A 27,741-nucleotide genomic window follows, 5' to 3' on the forward strand; every position below is an offset into this window, starting at 1 on the left:
ACGGCGTAAGAATACGAGGGTCCTCGTAGCGCTTATGCATGTGACCTACATTATTATAAAAGTATCATAATTAAAGATTGTGTGACGCAGCCGCGTTTGTTTGAATAACACGTGACCTTGGCGTGTCCAATCGGAACTCGTCTCTTCAGCAGCGTCACCCACAACATGGCGGCGTCCGTGCAGCGTTTCGGCGCAGCGGGGAGACACTTCATAAAGCGATTATTGAACACGACAGCGACTAAAAGGGTGAGAGATCACAAACACAACATTAATATCATTTAATATGTCGAAATATAGACAAATTAAGTCATTAAAAACAGCCGGGTTGAGTCTGCGCTCTCAGATGATGCAAACGGACCTCATAATGTGAAACATACAATAATATTTTTTTTATAACTACTCAAACCTGTTTTAATATTTACCTTCGTAAGTGCTGCTCGGTAAATCATGAGTGTATAATATGTTTTAAAGTGATGTCTGTGTTTCAGGCTGGCTCCACTCAGGCTGCCAGTCACGTGGTGTTAAATGTACCGGAGACAAAGGTCACGACCCTTGATAACGGGCTCCGGGTGGCATCCGAGGACTCCGGGCTGTCCACGTGCACGGTGAGTTCACCAGCACATCTCAGGGAGCGGGAGATTATTGTCTCACTGATCAATTTGATCATTAAATATTAAAATTAGTAAGGTAATTTTATTTGGGTGGGGTTTAAAAAAAAAATAAAAAATTCATGTGGTGATGCCCCTTTTTTGAAATGATACGAATAACAAAACATCCAAAAGATGTAGTTTATTTCAGATAAAATGTCACATCTCGCATATCATAGTAGTGTCACATCCTAAAGTCAGCATGAAACCGAAGTTGCGCTCCGTCTTTTCTTCCTAATAGAGTCTGGGGAAAAAACTACGTCATTGCGCTTTGCATTCTGGGTAGTTGCCGCTTTATTTTAGGACACACTGAGGAGCGCACAAATGATAACGCATACGAGTCACCTGAGAGAAAAAAACCATTGAATACGTTAATACTTTTTAAGAACTGCTTGCACTCACTTAGAGAATATATATATATATATATATATGAGATAAATGTTGAGTTTTGGTTCCTTGCCACCGTCGCCTTTGTTTTGCTCAGTTGGGGACACTAAATATTCAACTATATTACTGATCAGCTCATTTCAATTATCATAAAGTCATTATTAAGAGATAAAATGTTGAAAATATTATTTTAAATGTCCTCATTATTGGATAAAAAGTTAAAAAAATATGATTTTAAGGGTCATAATAGTGAGAGAAAAAGTCAAAAATACATGCTAAATCATAATTATAAGAGAACATTTTGAAAATATGATTTTAAATGTCCTCATTATTGGATAAAAAGTAAAAAAAATATGATTTTAAGGGTCATAATAGTGAGAGAAAAAGTCAAAAATACATGCTAAATCATAATTATAAGAGAACATTTTGAAAATATGATTTTAAATGACCTCATTATTAGATAAGTCAAAAATATGATTTTAAAAGTCATAATAGTGAACGTCAAAAATACGACATGCTAAGACAAAATGTTGGCGTGCTCAGTTGGGGACACTACATTTTTCAACTAAACATCGAAATAAATCTAAATAATTAACTAAATTAACCATTTAAACTAAATTACTGATCGAATTATTGATCTAAAGCCCACACTGTCACTGTATGATAATTGAAATGAACTGATGACATCAGCGTTTTCTCCAGAATGGCTATACAGCTGAATAAAATTATGCTGCATTATTTTCCTGTTTAACACTGTAAAGCTGCTTTGAAACAATCTACATTGCTAAAAGCGCTATATAAATAAAGTTGACTTGACAAAATTATAAGAATGTTGAAAATATGATTTAAAAATTCATAATAGTGAGATAAAAGTCAAATATTATTTTAAAAGTCATAATAGTGATGAAGTCGAAAATACGACATGCTAAGTCATAATTATAAGATAAAAAGTCAAAAAAAGATTTTAAGTCCTCAATATTAGATAAAAAGTCAAAAATATGATTTTAAGTCATAATAGTGAGATAAAAAGTCAAAAATATGATTTTAAAAGTCGTCATTATTAGATAAAAAGTCAAAAATATGATTTTAAGTCATAATAGTGATAAAAAGTCAAAAATACAACATGCTAAGTTATAATTATAAGATAAAAAGTCAGAAATATGATATGCTAAGTCATTGTGAGATGAACAGTTGAAATGATGACTTAAAAAATTCAAAATTTTGGATTTAAAGTCAAAATTGTGACTTAAAAATCTAAATTATGATCCTAATTATTAGATAAAAAGCTGAAATTAGATTTTAAAACAGTCTAAATTATGACCAAAACACAAACAAAGACATTTAAGAGATGAAATCATGCTTTTTTTTTTAATGTTTTAACATTTTTGGATTCACACTTATAATAATAATAATAATAATAATATTTACATTATCGGTTTCATTTTGGGCAAAAACATTTTTTTTTTACATGCGTTTTTACACTTTGAAATCATTTTTTACAACAGAAATGAATCAAATCAAAAACTTACTTTATCTTTTCATCTAAAACAAAACTCCTCTCCTGTCATCAGTGTAAAGCTTCTGTGAAGCATCAGTGTATGAAGTATGTATTTATGTATAAATGCATATGATAAAGACACATTTTGGTTAAGTTGTTTATTATCATTGGTTCTCTTCTGGCTTCCAAGCTGAAAAATTGCGCTTCATGTGAGGTCGTGAGAGCGGCTATGGCAGTTCATAACAGTTTTTAACTCTCTAATATAAGTTTGAACCTCTACCTCCACTACTACTCATTCTCTAATGTAGTGTGTGTGTGTGTGTGTGTGTGTGTGTGTGTGTGTGTGTGTGTGTGTGTGTGTGTGTGTGTGTGTGTGTGTGTGTGTGTGTGTGTGTGTGTGTGTGTGTGTGTGTGTGTGTGTGTGTGTGTGTGTGTGTGTGTGTGTGTGTGTGTGTGTGTGTGTGTGTGTGTGTGTGTGTGTGTGTGTGTGTGAGAGAGAGTGTGTGTGTGTGTGACTCTTTAGCTCCGCCCACTTCACGCCTCCACGGACTCGGCTGTTTTCTGAAAGAATCGGTACAGTGTATCTGTCTTTCATATGATAAACTAAAAACTCTTGGGAGATATGAAGGATCAACACTACTGTGTGTGTGTGTGTGTGTGTGTGTGTGTGTGTGTGTGTGTGTGTGTGTGTGTGTGTGTGTGTGTGTGTGTGTGTCCTAAAGACATATATAAAAGATAAAAATGTGGAGTTTTGGTTCCTTGCCACCGTCGCCTCTGGTTTGCTCAGTTGGGGACACTAAAAATTCAACTCTATTACTGATCAGCTCATTTCAATTATCATAAAGTCATAATTAAGAGATAAAATGTTGAAAATACGATTTTAAGTCATAATAGTGAGAGTAAGTCAATATTATTTTAAAAGTCATAATTGTGAGAGAAAGTCAAAAATACAACATGCTAAGTCATAATTATAAGATAAAATGTTGAAAATATGATTTTAAATGTCCTCATTATTAGATAAAAAGTCAAAAATATGATTGTCATAATAGTGATAAAAAGTCGAAAATACAACAAGTTATTATAAGATAAAAAGTCAGAAATATGACATGCTTAGTCATTGTGAGATGAACAGTTGAAATTATGACTTAAAAAATTGACATAAAAATCTAAATTTTGATCCTAATTTTTAGATAAAAAGCTGAAATTAGATAAAAAAAGTATAAATTGAAATATGATTTTAAATGTCCTCATTATTAGATGAAAACTCAAAAATATGATTTAAGTCATACTAGTGAGAGAAAGTCAAAAATACGACATGCTAAGTCATAATTATAAGATAAAATGTTGCAAATTATTTAAATTCATAATAGTGAGATAAAGTCAAAAATATGATTTTACAAGTCCTCATTATTAGATAAAAAGTCTAAAGTATGACATGCTAAGTCATTGTGAGATGAACAGTTGAAATTGACTTAAATCCAAAAATTGTCATTTTTAAAAGTCAATTATGATCCTAATTATTAGATAAAAAGCTGAAATTAGATTTAAAAAAGTCTTAAATTATAACCAAAACACACACAAAGACATTTAAGAGATGAAATCATGCTTATTTATGTGTTTTTTTAAATGCACTTTAAAAATTTTGGATTCACACTTATAATAATAATAATATTTACATTATTGGTTTGATTTTGGGCAATATATATTTTCTAAAGTCCACGAATGCATTGCGTTGCTGACGTTACGCTCCCATTCTCGGTTGTGTTGTTCGCAAACAAGAACAAATGTAGGGCGGGGCTTGATTTTGTCCGTGGGGAATTGATTGGATGGTTGTGGCTTGCTATTGGCTGATCTCATGTGAGTGACAGGTTGCCCCGCCCACATCATCAGAGAAAAGAAGCTGCAAGAGATTATGTACTTTTCACCGCTGTAGCGCCACCATCAGGCCGATTTGGGCGGGCGTTTCAAGTCTCTACGACTTAAGGATTCGTCGACCTGATACATTTGTGTGGAGAATGCTGATCCTTGGAACAATTACAATAGGGTAGGATTAAAAAACAAGTGCAATATTTAAATTCTAATCACATGATCCAGGTTGGTCTGTGGATTGACGCTGGGAGTCGGTATGAAAACGAGAGCAATAATGGTACGGCCCACTTCCTGGAGCACATGGCGTTTAAGGTAAGAGAAATTAGCAAAATTCTCCATGTCTAAACCTTAAAATAATGAGCTTCAGAAGTCATTGAAATGTTTTCAGGGCACCAGGAAGAGGTCACAGCTCGACCTGGAACTGGAGATTGAGAATATGGGCGCTCATCTGAACGCTTACACCTCCAGAGAGCAGACGGTGTACTACGCCAAAGCCTTCTCCAAAGATCTGCCCCGAGGTAAACCCCAGCCCACACCTGCAAACTTGTCGCTTTTCGGCGACAATCGCCGTTTTCTCGCTCAATTGGGTCATTAACGTGAATCGATGAAGACCTGTGAAGGCGATCGATCATCTCTTACTAAAGAATAAACATGAATGAATATCTGAAGGTATGCTGAGGATACATTACAGCTTACTGTCGTGTGTGTGTGTGTGTGTGTATATATATATATATATATATATATATATATATATATATATATATATATCGATGAAGACCTGTGAAGGCGATCGATCATCTCTTACTAAAGAATAAACATGAATGAACATCTGAAGGTATGCTGAGGATATATTACAGCTTACTGTCATGTATATGTTGTGTAATCGCTAAATCAGTGTTTCAACGGCGGAAAGACGTCAATATAACGGCTGTAAACTAAACAATGTCGTGTAACGTTAGCATCACATTTACCTCAGGCAGTCATTCAGTGTCAAAACAGACTTTTATTCACTAGAGAAATCAACTCTTTCACTTAATATATGCTCTATATTAGCCGTTATATTCATTATATTCTACTGAACCTGTTAGTGATGTCTTGATTATTTCATGTGTGTTTAAATATACCTGTCATGAAAATGACAGACACTGTATATAAATGATTATTTCAACAACGAATTGGAGAAAAAACTATTTTATAATTAGTAGGGCTGTCAAAAGATGAATCGCGATTAATCGCATTCAAAATAAAAGTTTGTGTTTACATAATATATGTGTGTGTACTCTGTTAATTATTATTTATACATAAATACACACACATTCATGTATATATTTAAGAAATATTTGCATGTATATACATTTATATAATATATATATAAATATAAATGTTTTATATATAAAAAAATATATTTTTCTTAAATATATACATGAATGTGTGTGTATTTATATATAAATAATAATTAACAGAGTACACACACATATATTATGTAAACACAAACTTTTATTTTGGATGCGATTAATCTTTTGACAGCCCTAATAATGAGATTTAGAAGTTAATGCAAAAACTGCCTTATGTGAAGTTTATATGTTTGCACACAATGTGTTATTTGAGTGTTGATTATTATACCTAAAAATAAATAGCAACTGAATTACGGCTAATAGTTTGGGCTCTGTTTAATATTAATGTGCAAGTAAGGGATCGCTATATAATTTACAGAAATATCTTCAATAAACTTTTAGATATAATTTAATTCATTCAAGGACAGACACTTGTTTTTCTTCTTCAGTAAACCATTGTTAAATATAAAAAATAAATAAAAAGCAATTTTGTAAAACTGCTGTACCGAACCGTCAGTTTTGTTACGTTACTCCTCTACTGTCAGTCTTTAATTTTTTATTTGTGTCATGCGTCAAACTTCCTTGAGTTCCAGGCGTTTCCGTGTTGTAAATAAAATCATTTTTAAAATATTAAATGTCATTCTCTTTAAGTCACGATCAGAAATGCCATTTGCATATTAAAATAACAAAACAATCGCTACACTGTCACCTTTTTTACTCTGAGGAGTTTGCAGGTCTGCCCCGGCCTATCATCATTGGCAGAACGGCATTATGGGAAGGGCTCGACATTAACGCTTGTCCGGGACAAGTGGATTTTTTGAAGGGGCAAGTGAAAAATAATTTTACTTGCCCGACGGACAAGTGTCCTGGTTAAAACGTCAAAACAAACAATAACTAGGACATCACCAAAGTGCAATAATGATTCTGATTCAGTGTAAGTGGAGATCGATAGTCGATAATTTAAAACTAACTGACGAAGGTTGAGCTGTTGAGGCTCGCGCCGCCTCTTGAGGAGAAAATCGAAAACAAATGAGCGCCGCTCACACACAGAAACTCCGTTAACATACACGGTTAAAACTGTGCAGTTTTTATATTTATAACATATGATACAGTTAAGCAACATCACACTAACAAGAGTGTTGTTTTCCTGAATACTATCACGACTGAAAATGGCACTGATTTCATTCGCCAGTTCCATAAACAATTCATTAACATTCACTTACATTTAAGAAGCAATATTGACTGTTTTTGTTCTATTTCAGCAGCAAAAATAGTTCCAAACAAAGATCACAGCAGAACCATAACACATCTCACAGCATCAGTGTGTGTGTTAGTGAATGATTCGGTGTTTGAATGAATCGGTTGAATCAAAGATTCAATGGCCTGTTCGTAAACGACCGCCAAATTCTTCAATGAATCAGCCGTTTCACTGAATCGACTCAATGACTCGCTCATTCAGACGGTCACATGCTGCCACCTACTGGTGGTTTAGTTTCATCTTTCCAACATTTCTTATTTGTATATTCCAAAATATTTGAAATAATCTCATAACATAATTTAATGCAGTTGTAATTTTTCAGTGTAAATGATTTAATTTGATTGGTAACAGCCTATAGTGTCTTATTCTAATTTAATTTATTGATCAAATTTAAGAATATAAAAGGAAAGCCGAAGCATATCCTATATTTAATAAGATTATGGAAAAATGCCCTTTATAAAAAGGTACAAATATGCATATTTAAATATGTCAAAACTGTTTGAACACTGGTGAGAATATTGCTTCAGTATAGATTATATTTACAAAAAAAATCCGGACAAGCAAATGTTTTACTCGGACAAGTGAATGACAGATTAACTTAAGCGTGTGAACCGGCTTAATGTCGAGCCCTGATTATGGGTGTGCTGTAAATCCGTCTCTTCCCAGCGGTGGAAATCCTGGCTGACATCATTCAGAACAGCACGCTGGGAGAGGCGGAGATCGAGCGGGAGCGTGGAGTCATTCTCAGAGAGATGCAGGAAGTGGAGACCAACCTACAGGAAGTGGTGTTTGATTACCTGCACGCGACAGCCTATCAGGAAACGCCTCTCGGGAGAACCATCCTGGGCCCTACGGAGAATATCAAGTACGTGCCGCACACAAACAAACAAACACTCAAAAAAATTATTTGTTGAATTTAATTAAAAAAACTGCGTCAAGTGGTTCCACACAACTATATTGAGTCATTTTTACAAATAACAATTTAGCTATATGAACAAAAGAAAGTCAAGTAAAGCTGACAATTTCTTTAAGTAAATACCAACCATTTGAGTTTGTCACTGTTACATAATATTTATATGTGCAGTTTACTTAATATGTTAAATTTATAAAAGTTATTATGTTAGGTAAAAACATTTATTAGGTAAAAACATGCGCCGCTGCAGCCATGGTACGGCCGCGAAGATCCGCGACTTACGCAGGAATGAGAAAGTAGCTCCTAGCCATATAGGTGTAGAAAATCGCAACTTTTAATTTTCAGTTGGTCTTAGCACACGATGTAACTGTAGAAGAGTCAAGTTTTAAATAGGAAAAAAATTGAAAGTGTCTTTGGTCATTTTTTGAATGAGATGCTAATGGACTGATCAGAATCAATGATGTATGCTAAGCTATGCTAAAAGTGCTACCGCCAGATACAAAGATCGGCTGAATGGATTCAAAAACGATAAAACTCAACTATTTAACCCTAGGGGACTTGTAAAATGAGCCTATTTTCAAAAAAAGTGTGTGCGCGCTTCAAATCAAGAGTGAAATCTGTGGGAATTAGTAGAATTAATGTTATGTGCAATCCTGCGTGAAATTCAGACCGGTCACACAAACACTAACACGCTGTCATGAGGAAAAATCCAGCAGAACACGCGTTTGCCGTGTTCAGAGGGTTAACCGGACTGAATGAGAGGAGGCGGGTCAACTCGCTGTCAGTCAGAGAGGAGAGGAGAGACGTTTCAGATATTTCAGTATCGATACATATCGATATTTTTGACAACACTATAAAAAAAAAACTGCCTTTCATGATATGTAATCTACAGATACAAATAGATGAAGTGCAATAAAATAAACACTTGAATGTGTATTTTGGATGTTTTCTTCCCACTCGTCTGAATGTTATGGAAGCAAAATAGGCCACAATTGACCAGAGCATGTTAAGGCCTGTACACACCGGGACGAATATCGCGCACGCTTATCGCCAGCGTTTTTCGTGCCGTTTTTCGGCGCGTCTTGAGTGTTCACACCCAAGCGATTTCCACTGGCGCTGCGCAGAGTGAACGTGCACATTCAGTAGATGCGCTCGCGGTACACAAGATGGTGCTGCGGCACTTTAAGCCTCTGACACTCGCTTGTCACACAGAAGGAGAAGAGAGACAGTATTTACGTGCTTGCCAAAACCATAGACATATTATGTATATGGACAAAACCATTAACACACTTTTTGCTAACTGGCAAGCAGCATTAGCAGTTCATCTTCTTCTTTGTCTACTTACCACTTCTTCGTCGTATCAATGTGTGCTCGGCAAGACCGATTTTGTGCTTGAGCGCCACCAAGTCGTGTTTTACTGTCACTTCAGCAGCTCCAGGCACGTGAACAAAAGCGCCGATCTCATTGGTCGGCCAGTTTTTTACGCACCGCGTCAAAATAAAAAAACGAACCCGAGGCGTTTTTTTTTAAATGACGCTTTTACGCCTGGCGTTTTGCGCGTCGGTGTGAACACTCACATTGGCGCCCATTGTTTAGTCCCGAGGCGTTAAACGTCGGCGATAAACGCGTGCGAAAATCGTCCCGGTGTGAACAGGCCTTTAGAGTTGTGCCGATGGACGATATAATCGTCATGGTGATATCGATATCACAATATCATGGTGCCGCTCCATCGCGATGCCACACCCCTCATTGCGAGTCGTGTTGTGAGTGTGACGCACACTAAATTAATCCTCTTCCATAGTTAAACTAAAAACTTTGCAGGGATTGCTTTGTAAATTAAATTGAGTATAACTAATGCATATATTTTAAATACTGTAGTCTATGCTAGATATAGCCTAGCCTGGCGTGGCCATACTCAATTCTAGTCAGAATATGAGTCTGGTACCGCTCCTTTGAGCTTTGATTATGGGCCGTGTTTCAACCGAGCCAGGAAAGACCTCAATTGGATAGACCCACAACCAATCAGAGCAACGGAGCGGCGCGTAACGTTAGTTGTCAAATGTCAACAGAACTCAACTGCACTGTGTTACCAAGTCCGTGTTTTTCTCCATGTCCGCGGGTTGAAGCGACCCCAATTATGTGATTATATAAACCCAGGAATGCAAATTTTAGCAGGCAACCTTGCCAAAATAACATATTTTGCCAACCAAACGAAAAGTTATTGTTTTGGGCTATAGTTTTGAGTAGCAATTGTGCGCGACATTGCAAAAATACTTGGCAACCCTGTCTGCACACACGCTGGATTAAATAACGTTACAAGAAAAAAGAGTGTAAACGATCTTTGCCAGTAATAAAAGAATTTAAGGATACACAGAGTACTTACCAACACGATCATCGTTTCTGAGAGAAATAGTGAAGGTGAATGCATATACGAACAAGTTCTCCGTTTAGGATTAGAGCAAATTCAACCCAAGAACCTTCGATGACGTGGATGATTACGTTACTGTTTATCATCTGTCCATCATCGTCTAAAGCCCGCCCTGACAATTTCATTGGTCCGAACAGTTTCTGTTCGGGCATAATTACTCCTCTATGGAGCGAGTCCAGACCGAATTGCCCGAGCAAACATTTTTGTGGGCGGGGCTAAATTCGGCTGGCATCCAGGCTAGATATAGCCTACATTTTGAAATAATAAACGAGGCTCAAACATCCATTTCATAAGCATGTGTGTTTATTTCAGCACTTCCGTCAGTGAAACAACACACCACAGCCTGTAAAACATTTAAACAGTTATCAGTAAATATGTGATTGGTTATAATGCGCAACATGATTATAACAGATGGCCTTTGAGAAGACCATAATAAGTTCAAAGTGGTTTCCTAAAGAATATAAACAAATTTTTTAAACTAATATTTAATTTTCTTAATAGCCTATTTCCCCGCAAAGATGCGTCATATGCCTCTCTGCGCTTTGAGATGAGTGTGGGACACAAGCTGGATAGACACCTTCTCAAATATCATCGTCTTCATGTTTTCTCTTGATCTCACTTGTTGTAAAAGTTCTGAAGAGCAAATTTTATCTTCCACATGTTTGATTAAAAATGTATACATTGTTATATATAGGTTCCAATGTAATAGAATATAACTGAAAACATTATCTATATTTGTGTTTTACATTTTGAAGTAAACGAGGAAATTCTAAGGAGATTACGTCAGGCTGTGTAAGTGTTTGAGACATTAAGTCTTTTGTCTGTAAGACCGCATGAATTCGCTCCAAGGATCGGTAGCGAACCGCGGTGAAGGCCGCGCGCGTTCAGTGTCTCAGCTGGAAGAATGGATTTGATTATAATTAGTGCTGTCAAACGATTAAAATATTTAATCGCGATTAATCGCATTAATGTCATAGTTAACTCACAATTAATCACAATTAATCGCACATTTTTATTTATTCTAAATGTCCCTTGATTTCTTTTTGTCCCATTATTTTTTCTTATTTTAATGCTCTTATCAACATAGAAAAGTGGATCGGCTTGCTTTGTTCAAATGTTTGTTTTATTGAAAACAACATTGGCATACTTTAGTGTTTGATTTCACACCAACATTCTCACTTGGAGCAAATAATCTCACACAATGTAACACTGCCATCAATAAAAGGGTGAAACAAATACTTTGTTGCACAAACAGCCCCTTCAACAGCCCTTTCTAAGGGATCAAAACAGGGTGATATAAAATAAAATTACAAAGTGCACATGCAAGGTAAACTAGGACTCCGCCTATAGTGCAGTTAAACCAGGGGTCGCCAACTAGTGGACTCCGGTCCGAATCCGGACCGCGAAGCCTTTTGACGTAATGAAACAGTTAACGTTGCAATGCTCAGTTACTACGTTCAGACCCAGACGCGCGGTCAAGCATGCAGTGAAGAAGAGACTGATGGTGCGTTCACACCGGACGCGAATGACGCGACATGCACGCCGCTTAATCTGCGCCGCAGAATGTCTATTTGCGTTTTTGCATTGACTTAAATCACTCGCGCAAAACGCTTCATTCGCGTCTGGTGTGTACGCACCATCAGAGCAGAAAGCAGCGCTCAAGACAAGCACTTTTAGTTGAAGACCCCTGAGTTAAACCATGGCATAATACGTTTCTCATTTCGGCGTCTCACGCTTGCCATCCACGTCTACTCTTTTAATGGCCCAAACGAGTGCGGGCAGCCGCAGCGTGCCTGATGTTTTGTTTCCGGTCTAGCTACATCCGGAGTGGTGTTGTAGTTTTTCTAACGTTACTAGTTGTTGCAACAGCATGTGAAAAAACTACAAAGTTTGTTAGACCAAAAAGAACGTTAATCTCGCGATAAAAAAATTGACGCCGTTAAAATAGGTTTGCGTTAACGTCGTTAATAACGCGTTTAACTGACAGCACTAATTATAATATTCTTTATCTGACTCCATTTATCAAAGTTGTCGCATTTAGAAGAGAATCCCAACCGGTTGTTTGGTCATCTATATTTGATAGTTAATCATACATCTGATCGTTCCGTTTTAACCCTTTGTTGCAATTATACCGTTCCACATTGGAGATAGTTAATAATTACAGATTAATTCAGAAAGGATCAAAATGTAACAATTTATTAACAATCAAATAAATGGAAAATGTCAATTACATCATAGACATAAATCTCTTCTAAAAGGAAACACAAATACTAGTTATGGTCAGTGTTGGGGGTAACTCATTACAAGTAACTTGAGTTACGTAATAATATTACTTTTTCCAAGTAACTAGTAAAGTAACGCATTACTTTTCAAATTTACAACAAAATATCTGAGTTATTTTTTTTAAAAAAGTAATGCAAGTTACTTTTTCACATTCATTTGACTGACAGCTCTCCTGCCCCCATGTTGAGAGTTAGTGCAGAGGCGTGTGTGTGTGAATGGTGATGGTTATTGTAGTTCTAGACTAAATGTGAGCATTTATTTATCTCACTTGCACAAAGATTCTGTTCTCCTCAAAATGAATAAAATCAGTCAAATGCAAAATCAGAGTACTATGCAAACCTCCAATAATTAAATGTTAAATAAAACAGCTATTTTTATGCATAATCTACCTTTATATTTAATTAAATGTCTTGCTGCTGACCTTTGATGATGAAAATGACTAGATTTTGTTTTTATTGGTAAAACTTTTCTCCTGCATCCTATTCTACCATTATCCAGAGCTGCGCCCTCTACTGTTCATGCGGGAATTTGCATTTTTACTTATTATTTCAATTTTGATATGAAGAGGTCTTTACCGTTGCACAAAAATATAACTTTTTATTTACTAAAAAAAAACACAAAAAAAACAAGCCCAGCCCAGGTGAGAAAAAGTAAAGCAAAAGTAACGTAACGCATTACTTTTCTTAACCAAGTAACTCAATTAGTTACTTTTTAAGGGAGTAACGCAATATTGTAATGCATTACTTTTCAAAGTAACTTTCCCCAACACTGGTTATGGTTACACTCTAAATAGTTTCAAATAGATGTAAACATAAACCTTTAATTATGCTCAGTAGGCCTCTGCCTAGAATGTTACCTGTGAGAGAGAGAGAGAGAGAGAGAGAGAGAGAGAGAGAGAGAGAGAGAGAGAGAGAGAGAGAGGGAAAGAGAGAGAGAGAGAGAGAGAGAGAGAGAAAAAGAGGGAGAGCGCTAAAGAACAGCTCTCTCCAGAGCAAGCAGAGAATCCAAAGAGAGCGAGCCACAGATGAAATTCTCTTTTATCCTCTTCCCTGAAGTCACCAAATTCAAATCTGACTCTTTTAAAACTGACCAATCAGACCAAACCGTGAGACATTTGAAAGTAACCAATCAGACAAAACTTCCCGCATTGTATCAAAGGTGCGAAAACCTCATTCCTTTGTCCTTCTAACTTCACCTGGCCCTTCTGATGGCGTTAAGGGGGAGGGGCTTGAGTCAATTTCAATATCCTGATCACGACGATGGCTGCCAACAGCAAAGCAGATGATTTTGTTCCATTTCAAATATCTTTGATTATTTTCCACCTTACAGGTGTTAGCAGGTTTTTTGTCTTTATGCACTTCCTGACTATTTACCATGACAAGTTTAGAGCAATACTGCCTGAGTGATTGGATTAGCATCTATGCATTTGAATGACACTGTTCTGCTGATTGAATTACGGCTGATGAGACAGGAATGTTTGGGCTGTGTCTCGATTTTGAATGTCTCCTCCCCTGCTGTATAATCCCTCCCCTTGAAATGCAGATAAATTGCATTATTTTGTACTGTTAAATCAGACTGTTTTCGGACGACCTGCAGCACAGTGAGTTCTCATTAAAAAAATAACTTCTGTTCTTCATCTTCTGAGTTTCCTACACTTTAGAAGATAAGTTCACAACACTATGTTTGATTATTCACTGCCAGAGAAAGCGAAAGTAAAATCGCCCGTGTGTGTGAAATGCGCTATTCAAATAAACTTGACGTGCCTTACCAAGTCTAATAATGAGCACAAACTGTGTTAAATAAAATGTGAAGTAAAAAGCTAGCCTATTCGTCTTAGTGTTTTTTATACTTTCCCACAGTAAAGGATGTGAATGGGTATAACAGACTTAATTATAAACAAACGAAATGAAGAAACGTTTATAATTCCCTGTGAAAACGGTTGCGATGCGAGTGAAGATTTGAGAAAAGAAACGAGATATATGTCCATGTCCAGTGGGATAAAATGTTAGGCTGCGATGTAACATTTAACTGCGACTTTATTTCCTTTGTAAACAAAGCTTTGTGCTTCACTCCTGTGGTATTATTCACGTAAAGCAGCATTAACATACAAAACACTGGGTTGATAACGAAATTATAGTTTTGAAGTAGAAAATAGTATTATGTAAAGATATATATTTAAATAAAAAGTGCACAACTGGAAGGAAGCTACTTTTTTTCCCTCACGTGCAACCTAGTGCGGATGAGTCATTATTTGGGTTAGTAAAATAACGAAATTAAGGCCCGGTTTCACAAACAGGACTTATGCTAAACTAGGATTAGTTCAATTAGTACATTTAAGTAACTTTTATAAATGTGCCCTAAAAAAAACACATTTCCGGTGTGTATCTTAAGACAAAACAATGGCACTGACATATTTTAAGATGCATCAGTGCAAGTTTCTTTCAGTTAACACAACTCAAAAATGCATTTTAGTCTAGGACTAGCTTAAGCCTTGTCTGTGAAACTGGGGGTATATAGTATTTATGTAAAGAGATCACAATGTTTTACTGTAAACATGGCCAACTGCCGACTTAGGAGACATCGCCCAACCCTAGGCAATGTAAAAACACCGGGTGATGAGTCTGATGTTCCTACATTTTGATCTTTTGCAGAACTATAAACCGAGGTGATCTGGTCGAATACATCACAACACACTACAAGGGCCCGCGGATTGTATTAGCCGCAGCCGGAGGTAAAGCACCAGAAACAGTGGCTGTGTCCGAAATCACACACTCTCTCGAGTAGGTACTTGTTTTAAATAATTACTCCACGACCGCTAAAAAGTACGCTCTATAGTATGAATGTAATCCTGACACACTACATTCGCCATGTTATCCTCTCCTGTGGCCTCATGGGATAGTAAAGTGAATTCAGACATGCCTGTATATTTGGGAAGTATGAGATTTGGGATGCAGCCACTGATCATGCAAGGCCTTTGGTTTAATTGTTGACGTCTGTTACTGGCTCAGATTTATAAACCAGTATTGTTTTTCTGTCTTTTAAGGAGTGTCACATAATGAGCTAATCGATTTGGCCAAATTTCACTTTGGAAAGCTGCCGGCCAGATACATCGGAGAGACTTTACTGCCCTGCCACTTCACCGGGAGCGAGGTAAACACAGCCATTACATCAGTGTTTACACGAAAGGAATTATAATCCACATTAATAGTCATTGTTTCACACACATTGTTTTAAAGCAGACTTACTGAAAATCATGGTGCTAAGGTTTATAATAGGGATGGGGCCGATCCGATCCAGTATCGGGACCGATACCAGTTTAATTAACGTAAGTCTTATGTGGCGTTCACACCGGACGCGATTCGTGCGAATAATTCACGCTAATCGCGCGAAGGTGGACGCGTGTACATTTTGAGTTTACTCGCGCGAATCGCGCGTGACATTCACTGCACAACAGATGCGAATTCGCGTCATGGGCGGGGCTTCCGCCAGCGGCTCGTCTCGTTGAGAAATGGCTGACATGGGCTGTGTTTACATGTCTTTTTTTTTGTTCATATCTACTATTAATGTGTGACAAAACGTAGTTTTAAGACTTTTTCAGTCGATAATGTAGTTGTTTAAAGCTCAAATCTGTGGTTTATTTACATAAACAGTGCCTATTTGAACATTTTATCTGCCGTTGTCGGAGCTGTGAGCTCCAGCGGACAGCGCGCTCAGCGCACGTGAAAGCCGGCGAGGGCAACCTTTCCTCGGCCAGTCCTTCTGCCGTCTACCGCTGGCTCTGATGTCTCTGTGTTGTGTCTCGAGCTATAATTCGTCTTGTAACGGCCGATCTTTGGTCTCATGGATCTATAATTTGTTCCCTGGCAAATCGTTTAGGCTGAGGGCAAAGATAAGTTTCATTACTTTATATTTTTAGGCTATAACTGTACGTTGCAGTTGTAACGTTAGCCTACTAGCACTGACTTTGAATGTTTGACTGCATTGTTTGCTTTATTTCATGTATAGCTTGTTATACATTACTTATACTTTTGTATTATTGATCATACATAAACTTGCATTTAACAAAAAGAGACTGGGTTGTGTTTCATGTCATTTAATGTTATCACAGTGATAATCATATTGTCTGAACCAGATATTAATATACAGATTTTCTCCTCATTGTTGTCACTACTAGAGCAAGCTCCTGATTGGTTAACGCGGCGCGAAATATCCGCCAAAGTTCAAAACGCTCAATTCGCCTCCTTCGCGCCGCCTCAATCGCGCGAATCGCGCGAATCTCGCCGCCTCATTCGCGCGAATCGCGCCGCAGAATGCCATTTCGCATCTCTGCATTGACTTAACATGTAAATCACTCGTGCGAATCGCGTCCGGTGTGAACGCACCATTAAGACAAGACTAGCTTGACATTTAAGAGATAATAATAATCAGGGCTTGACATTGACAATCGCCATCTGCGTGTATTTTGGCTGTGTAAAGGCCTGTACACACTGGGACGAATATCGCGCGCGCTTATCGCCAGCGTTTTTCGTGCCGTTTTTCGGCGCGCCTTGAGTGTTCACACCCAAGCGATTTTCACTGGCGATGCGCCGAGTGAACGTGCACATTCAGTCGATGCGCTCGCGGTACACAAGATGGTGCTGCGGCACTTTAAGCCTCTGACACTCGCTTGTCACACAGAAGGAGAAGAGAGACAGTATTTACGTGCTTGCCAAAACCACAGATATATTATGTATATGGACAAAACCATTCACACACTTTTTGCTCACTGGCAAGCAGCATTAGCAGTTCATCTTCTTCTTTGTCTACTTACTACTTCTTCTTCGTATCAATGTGTGCTCGGCAAGAGCGTTTTGTGCTTGAGCGCCACCAAGTCGTGTTTTACTGTCACTTCAGCAGCTCCAGGCACGTGAACAAAAGCGCCGATCTCATTGGTCGGACAGTTTTTTACGCGCCGCGTCTAAATAATAAAACGAACCCGAGGCGTTTTTTAAAAAATGACGCTTTTACGCCTGGCGTTTTGCGCATCGGTGTGAACACTCACATTGGCGCCCATTGTTTAGTCCCGAGGCGTTAAACGTCAGCGATAAACGCGTGCGAAAATCGTCCCGGTGTGAACAGGCCTTAACACTCACACCAGCCACTTTGAACTTATTATGTTCTTCTCAAAAGCCATCTGTTATAATCATGTTGCGCATTATAACCAATCACACGTGTTTATATTGAGTTTATGAATATAATAATCAGAGGCGTTCAGATTAGCGTAGTTTTGTTCCGCGCGCGGCTCTCACTCTCGCTGAAATCTACACTCAAAGCAGAGATAAACGTGCGATGCACGCAGGAGATTCATTCATCATACAGTGATTGACAGTTTGTTATATTTCAGCACCGAAAATAGTTTCAAACAAAACACAGCAGAACCACAGCGCATCTGATATGACTGGCATTAGGTTGGCTTGACGTTCGCAAATCTAGGGACCGTCTCTAAAGTTACACACAACATTGGTAGGCTATACACGTTTCTAACTTAAATGGCATTTGAAGAGAATGACTTAGTCATAAAACTGACTGTAAAGTGTTCATCTAGGTGTTAGGTATGATGCACACCTTTTTGAATTTTTGATATTTAATCAAATAAACTGTCAAATCATATGATAATATATGCTTTATTTCACTAGAATACTGTATGGGCTCTTACACAAAATATGCTAGATTTAAATGTGTCATAGCTGATTGAACACTGATGAGAATATTGCTTGAGAATATATTTACAGATATAATATTAGAGATTTATGCATTATGCGTTGCCATTGACGACGGCCATTATAAGGAAGGAAATCCCACAGAATCTAGCTTTAAAAAAAAAAAAAAAAGCTTATTTTTTGTTTGTTGATTTTGAAATATAAATTGATAACCGTGATAATTTGGGTCACTATTATGTTCACATCGTACTTGCCTGTTGAGTGGAGATTATGTCAGCATCATATAAAATCAACAATAATGATAATAATAATATTAAAGCAAACACAGCTCTGGTATCGGAATAGTATCGGTATCGGCCGATATCCAAATTCAGGTATCGGGATCGGATCGGAAGTGAAAAAATGTGGATCGGTGCATCCCTAGTTTATAATATCTTAAGAAATGACTGCCTTATAATGATAAAATAAAAATTTTCTGACAATATAAACAATCAAGCAGTTGAGATTTGATGTAGGGTCATTCCATGTTGAAAATTTGCAAACTTCCCCGGCTTAAATTTTTTCTGCTCATATTTTTTTCTGAAGAAAGAGCAATATAAATAGTGATGAAAGCCAAAATACTAAATGTCATGGATGCATATTGACGGAGTTATCCACTATTGTGTAGAGGGGCCATTTTCACATGAGATTTAGTGCCAATTTACAGGGTGTTTTTGACCACTAAAAATGTGTCCAATTGACCAGTTTACTCCTGGAACCGCATTAAGATCTCCATATCTCTGGGATTTAACCATATAGGGTCTTTAAAATGAAGAAACCAAAAGAAAAGTTTCATAAGAACCAAAATCTAAAAGGATATTAAAGGTGTCATGAACTGGCTTTTTTTTTAAAAATGTATACTGTTGTCTGAGGTCAACTTATGACGTTCACGTGGTTTTTATATTCAGAAACATCATAATGAATAAGTAATCGGCTATTTTCTGCCCTGGTTTTGATGCGCTCTGAAGAAACGCTCGGTTTTCAACCCTCTACGCACAACATGGCAATATGATCGCCATTGGCTAGTACATTTTATTTGTTTACTCGCCAGACTGATATATGGAGGACGAGAAATTACTTAAGTATAAATAAATAATTGTAGAAATACATAAATGAATTAATAAATAAATATAGAAATAAATGAATGAATAAATAAATAATTAAATGTTGAAATGAATGAATAAATGTAGAAATGCATAAATAAATAATTAAATGCTGAAATAAATATATTAAGAAATAAATATAGAAATGCATAAATAAATTAATAATTAAATGCTGAAATTAATAAATAAATAAATGAAGAAATAAATATAGAAATGCATAAATAAATGAAGAAATAATTAAATGCTCTAAATAAATAAATGCAGAAATAAATGAATGAATAAATAAATAATTAAATGTTGAAATGAATGAATAAATGTAGAAATGCATAAATAAATATTTAAATGCTGAAATAAATATATTAAGAAATATAGAAATGCATAAATAAATTAATAATTAAATGCTGAAATTAATAAATAAATAAATGAAGAAATAAATATAGAAATGCATAAATAAATGAAGAAATAATTAAATGCTCTAAATAAATAAATGCAGAAATAAATGAATGAATAAATAAATAATTTGTCGAAAGTATCATTTTTGAATTGTGCTATTTTTGTATCATTTGTGTTATACTATAATTTTTCTACATTTATTTATTTTTACATTTATGCATTTCTACATTTATTTATTTTTACATTTATGCATTTCTACATTTATTTTTACATTTATTTATGCATTTCTACATTTTGTTATTTATGCGTACGTATGTTAATATGGTAGGCGGTCCTAACCTCTCTCAATGCAGGATTGGTTAAACAGGATCGTCCTGTCGGCTATGGCTGTACTCTGGAATAAGAAACTCTAAAGTGTGGATGCACTTTGAAATAGTAAAAGATGATCCAAAAAAAGTAAAATGCAAGTTGTGCCAACAGCCCATGTCCTAGGCTAGCACTCATCAACAACAAACTTGGCTTTCCACTTAAAACGGGCAAGTTTAAGAGCGCACTGCAGCCGGCCAACGTTAACAAGTTGGTTTTCCCCGCACACAATTCGAAAAGACTCAAACGCACACAAGCAGAGTGAAAGAATGGATTTTTTTCGATCGGGTACAAGTGTTTTCAAAAATTTCAGCCGTTTCTAATTTTAATTTGCTGTGAACATGTTTAGCTAAAAAACTGCCAGTTTAGTGTTTATTGTTGTTGCGGCGAAATTTCACAATTCTGGCTAAACTTTCGTTGTTTTAATAATTTATTTTTATTTTATTTATTGGTCACTCAGGGTTACTTAATTTAACTGTGGCTTGTGTTTTTTTTATATATGAAGTTCAGATGCTTAAGTGAATGCCCTCCGCATATAGTGTACGTTCATAAAATACTTTCACTTCAAACATACTAAATCCCAGCCTCAGCCTATTCAGAAGTACCGGTACTATACATAGAAACCTGTCAAAAATGCTTATTTTAAAGAAAGATGTCAGATGGACTAAGAGGCTTTTGCATGAAGTCTTCATATGTTCCCCTGCACTTTGGCATTTTGCACACATTTATTATGCTCCCTGTGACTTGATTAATTTTTATCTATTTTTTTATTATTAGTAATGTATATTCTGTTCTAATTTAATTCTGTAAATTAATGCTTTTTATTGTTTTTCGTTGTCTCGATGTTGCGCTGCACTGCTGGCACAGCAATTTTGCCGATTTAATTTCGCAAAATGTGAAATGCAAATCCTGTCTGCAGTCAGTGTGTTCTTTTCCTCTCTAGGCTGGTATTTTGTTTAGGTTTATTTATCAAAATGTTCGTTTATATATTTTTGTGATGTTCTGTATTTCGATCGCGGCTTTAAAATGTTATGAGAACGTTTTACGAATGTTTACCTTTTATTTAAACCTAAATAAGAAAGCCATTGTCAGTTCGTCTGTCAGTTGGCAGGCAATTGTGGTCGCTTTATTAAAAGTTGTTGCAGTGCGGAGTGTGTAAAATAAAATAAAAATAGTTTTACCCTCCTGATGACTGTCGTGCCCCTCCCAGTCCCAACCCATTCACACACACACACACATAGATGATTCGACTATCGGTCGACTATAGAAAGATTCGACAATTCTGATTCGAATGTGTAAATCATTAGTCGGGGACACCCCTAATTATTTCACTATTTAATATAGCCGGTAATTATTTATTTTATTTATTTATCTTTAAAGCGGTGATGAATTGAGAAATCAACTTTCCTTTGAGCCTTTAAATGTTCATTGTGATAAGAAAATCCTGTACGTTTTGGAGCTGAAAACGTCCTTGTTAGTCAAAGAAAAGCTTTTATAGACACCAGGCCCAGAAAACGCTCAATCTCAGAATATGTCGATCCTTGACTTCATCGAATGCTTCGAATGCCACCGGCTTGTGGAGCTAAATGGGTCGCGCTACCGAGCAATAAACATGCCGGTTCCAGCTCGCGTGTGCATTTCACCGCGGATTCGTTTGTAAACAAGACTCAGGATTTGCAGACATATTGAGATTAAAACACAATGCTGTGCCTTCTATATTGGATCCGACAGGAATGGTGCAACACACCATGTGTTAGTATTGCATTGTTACAGATCGTTTGATATCTATTGATTACATACCGTAGCACGCGGTCACAGGCTGGGGAATCGTTATTGGTTCATTCGTGATCAGACTCGGACTAGGTAACATTATGGGCCAGGGCTCGCAAAGCCCAACGTCCCAGGGCTGTGTGTTTTTCAGACCGGCTACCAAAACATATCACCGCCCTGCTGACGGGCTATCTTAAATAGGGAAATAACATTCCTTTCTTGCGCGCGTGTGTGTGATTTGCGGTTATATTCACCGATCAAAACCAGGGCAGAAAATAGCCTATTAATGATTCATTATGATGTTTCTGAATGTAAAAACCACACAAACGTCATAAGTTGACCTCAGGCAACAGTATAACATTTTTTAAAAAGCCACTTCATGACCCCTGTAACAGGAATTCTTTTAGTAAGGATACCTCAGAAATCTGAAACCAGAATGGGAAAGAAAAGAAGTTTTTGCTCAAAATGGTTTTGTTTCCAAACAAAGCGGAAAAAATAAACGAGTATCGGCATCGGCCAAAATGAGTTGAAAAATACCGGCATATCGGATATCGGCAAAAATCCAATAGTGCATCCCTACTTCTTGAGTTACATGCATGCAAACTGGGGGCAAAACATTTTTTTACCAGTAAAATAAAATAATGATGCTTCCATCTTTTTAAAGACATTTTCCCCCCTGCAGATTGGCACCAAATCTCTGGTGAAAATTGTCATTTTGACCTTCCTCTACACAATAGTGGATTACTCAGTCAATATACCTCCATGACATTTGTGACCCGTGCTGGCAAAACAAGTGGCAATGAGCAAATGTTCAAATATGAGTTGGTTATTTTCACATTCTCTATTAAAAAAAAAACTTTTTTGAAAAGTTGCCTGAGCTGCGCCTGTTTGAAGTCAATTTTGAGAATCGAGTTTTCTGAAGGTTTGGGGCATTTGACCAATCATAACACACTGCTCCAGTCGACCAATCAGAGCACGGTGTGTTTTTTAGAAGGCGGGGCTTCATAGAGACAGGAACTAAACAGAGCGTTACTGACAGACTGAGAAGAGAGGAGCCGCAACAATGGAGAATATGAGGAAAGTAGGGCTGCACGATTAATCGAAATTGAACCGCAATCGTGATTTGGCTTGTGCGCGATTATGAAAGCGCAAAGGCTGCGATTTTAATTAAATAAATAAATGCTCAGCGTGTCAGTGAAGAGCTGATCTGAGATCAGGAAACGCTGCTCCGTCTGAAAGCACTGCGAGTTTGAGTCGCTTATTATAACATGCCTTTGAAAAAGCAACACATGTCAAACATCTTCACAAACTAGTAATGAGAAGCGTTCATAAACCTGTTGTCCAACGAAATACAACGTTTAATAACATGTTTTAACTCACTTCATATTGTCAGTCGAGCTGATGTGGCTTATCACAGAATGTCAATCAGCAGCACTGAATACTTTATGATTATGAAAATACTCAAGAGGCCTTGAAGAAGTCAAATACACCATATCTTGTTGCAGTGTTGTTTATTGTCGTCAAGTTTAATCAAAGCGTTTCTATCTTCGTTTTATTCAGCTAGCTTCGCTTCACATCAGGGATTTCCTGAACACGATTACTTCTCTGGCAAATGTCTGCTCGAGGGCGCCCTCTGGCTTCCAGTATGAATTAAACTTTTGGGTAGAAAATAAGAAAATATAATAATACATTTATATGTTTTTCTTCAATGTAGCCTTCTGGAGTTTTAATCCCCACAGTGGATGCATAAGAGGCTCATATTTCATATTAAAGACAGACTTTTAAGAAACCGATATCACAGATAAAAAGCACAGATTTTTATAATATTTTCTTTTTTTACAATAAATCCTTAGACCTTTCTAATGATTTTTAGTCTTAGGCTGTCTGCATATTAACAGGTAACCCATTATGCTTTAGTTTTCTGTAAAATATAATTATTATACTGTTATTTATTATTAAATGCTCTATTTAAATTTTTTAATAATGAATGTTATTGTAATAGTAATATTTCTTATTTTTATTTAGCCATAATCATAATTATTAGTAGTAATATTAATATATAAAAACAAAATGTTATATAAATAAATAATAATAATCGCATTTTAAATCGCAATTGCAATTTTAACCAGAATAATCGCGATTCGATATTTTCCCCAAATTGTGCAGCCCTAGAGGAAAATAATCAACATTCAAGCAGGAAAACCTCACACAACATCAGGTCCTCTTTATAAGACTGTGTGTTCTGCTCTTAAAGGGATAGTTCACCCAAAAATGAAAATTCTGTCAGTAATTACTCACCCTCATGTTGTTCCAACCATGTAAGACCTTCGTTCATCTTCGGAACATAATTTAGTATATTTTTGATGAAATCTGAGAGCTGTCTCACTCCTCCATAGGCTTTCAGAGGGACTGAAACTTGATGGCTCAGAATAGTAAGTAAAAACGTCATTTAAGGAGTCCAAATGACTACAGTGGCTCTGTATTAACCCTTTAAGACCTAAGGGTATTTTTACAATTAATTTTCCGCCTGGTGTTATTTACTAAAAAAGCTTGTAAAACATCAACCCTGTTGTGCACAGACAATTGACACACCTCTTTTTTTCAAGACAAGTTGCACTGTCAGTATATTTGTGTTGCATTGATGTCACCTGAATGTAAAATAAGTTATGGGACCATAAAGACAAATGAAAACATAAAACGGAAATTGAATCACTCAAATATTTATTGAAAACACACACAAATAAATAAAAGCTAAGCATATTTCCTCTGGAAAACAGTTTGTTCAAGTCTTTGGAGTCCTGGAACTCAGGAATAAACATGATAACTTATACAGAACCAAAACTATTTACATTTTTCCAAAAAAAGTCCAGGCGCTTTTGGCCTCTTTTTGGATATTTGGATATTTACTGGTGCCAAGCCTCAAAACAGTTCCTATCAGGAACTTCTCCTCAAACTTTCTCCTCAAACTTTTTCCTCAAACTTTCTCCACAAAACTACTAAAAACTGCAGCGCGTCTCTCTCTCTCTCTCCTCAACACTAGCCGTGCGTCTCTCTCTCTCTCTCTCTCCTCAACACTAGCCGTGCGTCTCTCTCTCCACAATAACAGAGCTGTGGTTCATGCGTAATGACGCACACCAACGTGGATGACGGATCAGCCTGTCATTGGTCAAACCCTCATCCAAAATGGCAGCTAGCATCGCGCTAGCGGCAAAAATGACGGAAAATTTATAAATTATGGACATCAAGTGGATATATCTTGGATGTAAGCGTTTTGATTTATTGCTGAACAACTCCAAAAAGAAGCACATGTTCCAGGCTGGATAGAAAACCTTCTGTAAAGGCTACAAAGACACCCCCATGATGGCTAGCTCGTTAGCTTTCTGCTGGAAAAAACGGTAAGAAAATCGATAAAAGTTTCATGAAATAATATAGATATTTATCGGAGGTGCCGTGTGACGTCGTGGGCGATGCCGTCGGGCTCTGAGGGTTAAGTCTATCATGCGACGAAAATACTTTTTGAGCGGAAAAACAACAAAAATAACGACTTTATCACACTATTATTGTTGTTCAATTTGAGCCGCGGTACTGCCACGACGCATGCGCGAGAACTGAGATTAACCCTACTCCGAAAGAGTGAGCAGCCAGTCAAGTAGTAGAAGAAGAAGAACGCTGTAATCTGAGTTCTCGCGCATGCGTCGTGGCACTCCCGCGAACTCTCGTCAGAGGCTCAAATTGAACAACAATAATAGTGTGATAAAGTCGTTATTTTTCCGCTCAAAAAGTATTTTCGTCGCATGATAGACTTAATACAGAGCCACTGTAGTCATTTGGACTCCTTAAATGACGTTTTTACTTACTATTCTGGGCCATCAAGTTTCAGTCCCTCTGAAAGCCTATGGAGGAGTGAGACAGCTCTCAGATTTCATCAAAAATATACTAAATTATGTTCCGAAGATGAACGAAGGTCTTACATGGTTGGAACAACATGAGGGTGAGTAATTACTGACAGAATTTTCATTTTTGGGTGAACTAACCCTTTAATTCCTCACAGATTCGTGTCCGAGATGATAAGATGCCTCTGGCTCATATAGCCATAGCCGTGGAGGCTGTCGGCTGGTCACATCCGGACACTATTCCTCTAATGGTGGCCAATACACTCATTGGGAACTGGGATCGGTCCCTCGGTGGTGGGATGGTAAGATGCTCTCACTGAACTCGCTTTACACCGAAAACACCCGAAAGGCAACTAACAAAATCTGGTTTCCTCACAGAACTTGTCCAGTAAACTGGCACAGATGGCATGTCAGGGCAACTTGTGCCACAGTTTCCAGTCCTTCAACACCTGCTACACTGACACTGGGCTGTGGGGGCTTTACATGGTGTGTGAGCCGGGGACCGTCCACGACATGATGCGCTTCACACAGCTGGAATGGTGAGAGCTGGACGTTACTCGCCTTCTCCTTTGCGCTGAAAGTGTGGATAAGCAGCTAACATACGGTTTGCTTTAGGATGTCTCTGTGTACGAGCGTGAGTGAAAGCGAAGTGAACCGAGCTAAAAACCTGCTGAAGACAAACATGCTGCTTCACTTGGACGGTAAGTGCGTTACATAAACCACAAACACACATGAAGAGCCGTGTGATGTACACCGATCAGGCAGAATCTCTCTCTGATTGAAGCAACCCCAATTATGTGATATTTAGCCCCGGGAATGCGAATTTTAGTAGGCAACCATGCCAAAAAAACACATTTTACCCCCAAATGTGATTTTTACCGGGGAAGCCTCCCTGAAACGCGATTGTGCTTGTTTTGAGTAGCATTTGGGCGGGTTTTGTTGTGGAAACCTGGCAACCCTGGGCAGCGGAAACACACACACACACACCAGGCTTGTTCGAGACGCATCGGCGCTGCGCAGACCGATCCACGTATGATAAAAAACACATGAGTGAATCAAAAGCATAAAGGCCTGTACACACCAGGACGAATATCGCGCGCGCTTATCGCCAGCGTTTTTCGTGCCGTTTTTCGGCGCGTCTTGAGTGTTCACACCCAAGCGATTTCCACTGGCGATGCGCCGTGTGAACGTGCACATTCAGTAGATGCGCTACCGGTACACAAGATGGTGCTGCGGCACTTTAAGCCTCTGACACTCGCTTGTCACACAGAAGGAAAAGAGAGACAGTATTTACGTGCTTGCCAAAACCATAGATATATTATGTATATGGACAAAACCATTCACACACTTTTTGCTAACTGGCAAGCAGCATTAGCAGTTCATCTTCTTCTTTGTCTACTTACCACTTCTTCGTCGTATCAATGTGTGCTCGGCAAGAGCGTTTTGTGCTTGAGCGCCACCAAGTCGTGTTTTACTGTCACTTCAGCAGCTCCAGGCACGTGAACAAAAGCGCCGATCTCATTGGTCGGACAGTTTTTTACGCACCGCGTCAAAATAAAAAAATGAACCCGAGGCGTTTTTTAAAAAATGACGCTTTTACGCCTGGCGTTTTGCGCGTCGGTGTGAACACTCACATTGGCGCCCATTGTTTAGTCCCGAGGCGTTAAACGTCGGCGATAAACGCGTGCGAAAATCGTCCCGGTGTGAACAGGCCTTAAGGAGTCACATGCTCTCGCTGGACTCGTTATCATACGGCGATCGGTCTCTGCACCACTGCGAACAAGCCTTCCATCAACAATGCAAACGTTGCGTTACTATTGATGCTCAAGGCTTTACGATCCTACATCGGCATCAAAACACA

The 27,741-nt window shown here is 37.5% G+C and overlaps 2 protein-coding genes across 2 annotated transcripts in view; one reads left to right on the forward strand and one right to left on the reverse strand.

Moving 5' to 3' along the window:
* Positions 1–26,598, forward strand: pmpcb (peptidase, mitochondrial processing subunit beta; the record flags this gene model as incomplete). Its single annotated transcript, XM_079818364.1, has 10 exons — positions 1–246; positions 489–605; positions 4,627–4,713; positions 4,790–4,919; positions 7,660–7,858; positions 15,269–15,348; positions 15,661–15,767; positions 26,039–26,182; positions 26,259–26,419; positions 26,496–26,598. The coding sequence occupies exons 1-10, from the start codon at positions 166–168 to the stop codon at positions 26,596–26,598; spliced, it is 1,209 nt and encodes a 402-aa protein (XP_079674490.1). The 5' UTR covers positions 1–165.
* Positions 26,599–26,637: 39 nt separating this feature from the next.
* dnajc2 (DnaJ (Hsp40) homolog, subfamily C, member 2) overlaps positions 26,638–27,741 on the reverse strand; it is a gene marked incomplete at its 3' end in the record, with an annotated part of 31,418 nt that continues 30,314 nt past the window's right edge. Inside the window, exon 16 of the mRNA XM_079818365.1 lies at positions 26,638–26,654. Coding sequence (XP_079674491.1) covers positions 26,638–26,654 — 17 coding nt within the window. The remainder of the gene's footprint in view (positions 26,655–27,741) is intronic.

This window comes from Gobio gobio, assembly GCF_949357685.1.
Source record: "Gobio gobio genome assembly, chromosome: 5".
Lineage (NCBI taxonomy): Eukaryota > Metazoa > Chordata > Actinopteri > Cypriniformes > Gobionidae > Gobio > Gobio gobio.